Below are 5,628 nucleotides of genomic sequence, written 5' to 3'. Positions count from 1 at the left end.
AATAATCCTTTCAAGCCAGCAAGGTGGATCCTTGGAAACTGTATTTAATACCACGATCTTATTAAAAGTATGAGAAAATTGTTTTTAAAAACTGCTTTAGGTTAAACTGAAAGCAAGTGATGCTTAAAATTGTTTATTAAAAAGGTACCAAGTAATATTTTTAACAAATCCATATCATTCGGTATCTCTTGGCACCCTATACTAAATGAGTGAGAAAAATACTATATTACAATCTGTCTTGGGAAGTAGTCATAATAATGCTTCTATGTCAACTAAATACCTAGAAATAAGGAAGCATAAAGTGTATTTTTATATCTACCTCTTTAAGAACTTTGTATAAATATATATAATAACTTGTTTTTAATCATTACACATTTAAGTATTCCTACAGAAATGCTGTCAGTATCCATATATACTTCCCATTTAATTTTTATTTTACAAAAGAAAAGTTTCAAGAAAGTATGCTAATAGAAATAAAGCAATCACTCTGTGTTACTGTATGTATCATATCCAGTGTATGACTTTTTACCCTAAATTGGGGACTTTTGTTAACATATTGTGAAATATTAAAGCTACTGATATCTGCTTTTTTATAACTCTAAATCCCTGGTGGCTCAGACGGCAAAAGCGTCTGCCTACAATGCAAGAGACCTGCGTTCGATCCCTGGATTGGGAAGATTCCCTGGAGAAGGAAATGGCAACCCACTCCAGTACTCTTGCCTGGAAAATCCTATGGACCCAGGAGCCTGTAGGAGGAAAATCCTACAGTCCATAGGGTCGCAGAGTTGGACACAACTGAGTGACTTCACTTTCACTTTCAAATCCTATTTTTATTAGGGGGGGGTGTAAAACAAGAAAATGGAATGTGATCTAAGCTTGCAGGGAAATTTTAAAGATGGATTTTATTTATTTGAATCATATTGCTCATATAGAATGGCTATAATAAACTTTGACTACTTTGGAAAAGGTGGATTTTATTTATTTGAATCATATTGCTCATATAGAATGGCTATAATAAACTTTGACTACTTTGGAAAACAATGAGCTTAATTTTTGTTCTCCAGGCTAGTGCAAATAAAAGGATATTCCATAAAGAAGGTAAGGCAAGTAATTGTTTGGCCAGTTATAAAATCAGACACTTTTCTGTAAGTTATTCATGCTATTAACTGTTACAGCTTACAGTCTCAATTGTGGGAGATTACAAGCCTGTTTACAAGGGTTAACTGTGATATTTTTCACAATAATACATCCTATTGCACTTATTCACAATAATACATTCCCCATTGCACTTTGAAAAGAGCTGCTAACTTTAAAACTTAGCACAGTTGAAGATATCTGAGATTGAGAATGAATAAGTTATAGGAGAGGTGGAGATACTGATAGCAAACTTAGGAAGATTTCAAAGGCACACAATGAAATTTGGTAAATCTCGTGTATTCTAGGTGGTGGGACTGAAAAATCAGTGTTACCCTTACAATGGCACTGTAGTAAACATCACTGTAGTAAAGTAGCTTTTCTTTGAGCGGTCTCTCGTAATTAAAAGTAGAATAAATGGAATACAATCTTGACTCTCGCCATAATAGTAAGGCACAGATATCTGATTTCTTCATCGGAGGCCAGAGGAGGAGGAAACCTCCTTATGGAAAGAGATGGCGTAGTTTGGCATTGAGTTCTCTCTCCTTGCTTAAAAGATCCAGGCTGTGCTTTTTGAAAGCTTCAGACTGCAGCCTGAGTTCATCATAGGCGGCCTGGATGCCATCCACCCTGCGCTGAAGCTCCCGGACTCGCAAGTTGCTGTTCACGGCCACGGCCTCTTGCTCAAAGCGCTCGAGCGCGTGCCTCTTGGCCACGTCGGCCATCTGCAGCTTCTCCTCCAGCTGGCAGATCTCCGCTTGCTTTTTCTGAAGCACCTTGCCCCTCTCTACGGACAGCAGCAGCAGCTCCTCTTTCTCCCGAGTGACGGTCTGCAGCCGGGCCCGCAGCTCCTGGTTCCGCTGGCTGTGTGCCTGCTCGGCCTTGGCCGTCTGCTGCAGGGCCTCCTGCTGCTGCTGCTGGAGGCTCTGCAGCTGCATGCGCAGCTGCTCGGTCTCTTCAGTGTGGGCGCAGGCCTGCCGGTTCTGCAGCTCCAGCAGCTCCTGCTCTCGGGCCTGGGCCTGGCAGACATCCTGGGCGTACTTCCGTTGCAGGGTCTCCAGCTCCTTGGCGAGGGCCTCGCTCCGGGCTGTGAGCTGCACCACTTTGGCCTCCTGGGCCTTCAGCGCTGGGCTGAAAAGCTGGTCATTCTCCAGCCTCAGCTTCTCGTTCTCCTCCCGCAGCTTGGCGTTCTGCCTTTTGTGTTCATCCTTGAAGCGGATCATCAACTCATGGTTGGAGGCCAGGGTCATAAAGCGTTCCTCCAGCTTCTGGGCCTGCTGAGTTTTGGCCTTCAGCTCCTCGGCCTCCAGCAGCCTCTTCTCCTCCAGCTCGGTGTTGAGCAGTTCCAGGGTCTGGCAGCGCTCCAGGGCCTCGTCGGATCTCCGCTTCAGGATGCAGATGAGCTGGGACTGCTCCTGGATGCGGGAACACAGCATCGCCCGCTCACTCTTGTCCTCCTCAGACAGCCCCCGGAGGTTCGCCAAGGCTTCCCTCAGATCATCCAGCTCCTTAAACTCCATCTCCTCTTCCTGGACTTCCAGTTTTCTGTTTTGCTTATCTAAGGGTTCTTCAGAGGGTGGGGTGTCCATCCTGGGATCCGACTCTTCCTGAGGCATTGGCACGCTCCTCTACTGACTGCACCCCACCTTCCAGGTTTCAAAAGCCAAGGTGTTGCTAGGGGCTCCTGGCAATCTCCGGCAGTTGCTTGTGCACCCAGTAAGGAGCCCTGTGATTGGTGGACCGGTCTTCAGGCTGCTGTGGAGTAACAACAGGAGGGAGTCCAGAGCCAATCAGGTCAGGTTATGCTTGCCTTTCTAGCTAATCACAGCCCTCCGCTAACAGCCCAGGCTCTGGTATGTACTAAACCGAGATGCCAACCCCACTTGATTTCCAGCCAGCATCAGGGGAAGAAACCTGACTCTACCTAATCTCTTGTGGGAGTAAACAAATCAAGCAGTGGTGACATAGTCCTCCTCCCTGTCCCCACTTCAGTGGTCATGAGAATAAAGTCCTCTCCGTGGAAACCGTTGGCTCTGTAAAGAAATTTGTAATCTATAAATACAAAGTAGCAGGATGACCCTGCGAACAAGGATCCTAAACGGCTGTGACTTTGTACCTGTAGTGATTAACACAGCTCAGTGAAAGAACAAACCCCAGGGAAATGTATCTTGTTTCTTGAAGCACTGTTCCCAGCTGGGAATATATTTATTAGCTAGCACTCCCTTTTTACCTTTTAACACAATAGGGTTACAGAGAAAAGCTTAATGGACAATATAGGCGTGATAAACATTAAGACACACACACACAAAAGTTCAAATGAGGCTTACCTTATACACACCAAAGTCAGTTTCAGATGGATTAAACACCTGAAATGTTTAATGTTAAATGCAAGGACTAAAACGAAAACAAAATATTAAACACGGAAGGATGTCCCTGGTGGACTGCGGTTAAGAATCTGCCTTGCAATGCAGGGGACTAGGGTTTGATCCCTGGTCGGGCAACTAAGCCCCTGAACAACAACTACTGAGCCCACGGTGCCTCAACTAGAGAGAAGCCCGAACGTGGTAACAAAGAACCTGTGCTCTGCCATGAAAAGACCCCTATGCCACAATGAAGATCCTGCATGCTGCAACTAAGACCCGACAGAGCCAAAAATAAAATACTGTTTTAAAATGGAAACTAGAGGAAAACAAAGGTAAGCATTGAAGCCCTGGGTGAGGAAGGACTTTCTTAGCCTACCTATTATGTCGTGTCATCGCTCAGTCGTGTCCGACTCTTTGTGATCCCATGGACTGCAGCCTATGGGGCTCCTCCATCCATGGGATTTTCTAGGCAAGAGTACTGGAGTGGGTTGCCATTTCCTTCTCTAACATATTATGTAAGAGACGAATAAGGTAAAGCTTAATTGGACTAAGTTGAACATCCAAAAGATAAAAAAGTTATATATAATTTAAAAACCTGTGAGACTCTGATGTCTCTCTAGCCTTTTCTTCCTCTGGACCTGCCTGCTGCTTTATTCCCTAACCTAACCTAGCTATTGAAGTTTCCTTAGTTGGCCCTGTTGGTGTCCCCTCTGCCTGAAATGCTTTTTTCCTACCTTGTTGCTTTAGTCATTAACTCTGCATTTTGCACTCAGTTAGGAAGCACCTCCTTCATGAAACCTTTCCTGGCACCTACTGCATGTACATACATGACCACTCACCACTTTTAGAGCAGTCACTCTCGCCTATTTGGACTTCTAACAGAGCATTTAAAAGCCTTATTGCACTCATCATTTATGCCCCTGCCTCCTACTATTAAACTCTCAGATCCTTAAGGGTAGGGCCTGTGTCTGTTTCATTCTTAATGATTAGATCAATGCCTTGGGGAGACTCAGATGTGTGTGTTGGATGGATGTTGAAGTCAAAAATCAAATGGAGAAAAACATTCACCATAAATATGACAGACAACAGATTTACTTTTTTACAAAGAGCCTGTACAAATCAATAAAGTGTTAACATCTTAAAAGAGAAATGAACAATTCACAGATGAGGGGGATGAAATGGCTAATAATCAAACCCCATCAGTGATCCAATAAATGTCAGTTATAAATAGACAATACTTCATCAATCAAGTTAGTCAATAAGTTTCCTCTTATTTTTAAGACAATCCATGACTGTTAAGGGTATAGTGAAATAGTTACTCTTCTACTGTGATCAAAGTCAATTGATGGCATGTATTGCGAACTTAAGACATCTTTATGCCTTTTGAATCAATGATTGTCCTTCTGGGGACTTGTTTCGAAAGAAATAGTCTGAAAGAAAAAGTTTTATTCAAAGTATGGTTCATAACAACTGAAAGTTGGAGACCTAACTGTCCAAAAAAGAGAAAATGTTAAGAAAATTATGATATCTTCATATATAATATTATGTAGACATTAAACATTAGCATGTTTATAGGTAATTTAATGGCATGGAAATGCTTGTGTTTGAAAGATAATTGAAAAAAGCAAGATTTAAAAAAATTAGAATTTAGAATGATCTGAATGATGTGAAAACTTAAGCAGAGAGCAAAGAGCTAGCTATTCCTGCGATCACTATTTCTAGTGGTCAGACTTAAACTGTCAAGTCATGATGATAAGGAAAAAGTCTGGGGTGTTACTTATGGATGGATGGATTTTATAATGCTTCAGAGTTCATGTAGAGCAGAATAGATCTGACAGAAGAGTCTGAGATTTTACTTCTGGTCTCAGAGATCAAGCTCTCTTGTCCCCAATCCCAACTCTCATGTTTATGTAGAGAAAGCAAGAAATCAAGGCTGAGGACTGGAGAAATCTCCTGAACTAAAATTTTAGCAACAACTCAGATTGTAGGATATTTAGGGTTTATGAAAGTGGGTTCCAAGACTTTTAAAAACATAAAACATATTTTAAATTTCTGTCTCACACCGCTTCTTCACTTTTCCTTAAATTTCAAGCTTCACACACTGAAAAAAACTTGTAAGACTGAAGGAAGT

General features: G+C 42.3%; 1 protein-coding gene across 1 annotated transcript; it reads right to left on the bottom strand.

Annotated features, from left to right (window-relative positions):
* Positions 1-957: 957 nt before the first annotated feature.
* On the bottom strand, positions 958-4,594 carry CCDC89 (coiled-coil domain containing 89). The gene has a single exon (XM_069564851.1). The coding sequence runs from the start codon at positions 2,748-2,750 to the stop codon at positions 1,638-1,640; it is 1,113 nt and encodes a 370-aa protein (XP_069420952.1). The 5' UTR covers positions 2,751-4,594; the 3' UTR covers positions 958-1,637.
* Between the last annotated feature and the right edge of the window lie 1,034 nt (positions 4,595-5,628).

This window comes from Ovis canadensis, chromosome 21 (assembly GCF_042477335.2).
Source record: "Ovis canadensis isolate MfBH-ARS-UI-01 breed Bighorn chromosome 21, ARS-UI_OviCan_v2, whole genome shotgun sequence".
NCBI classification, from domain to species: Eukaryota; Metazoa; Chordata; class Mammalia; order Artiodactyla; family Bovidae; genus Ovis; species Ovis canadensis.
The sequence above is the reverse complement of the archived record's forward strand: the minus strand, read 5'-3'. Positions and strand labels throughout refer to the sequence as shown.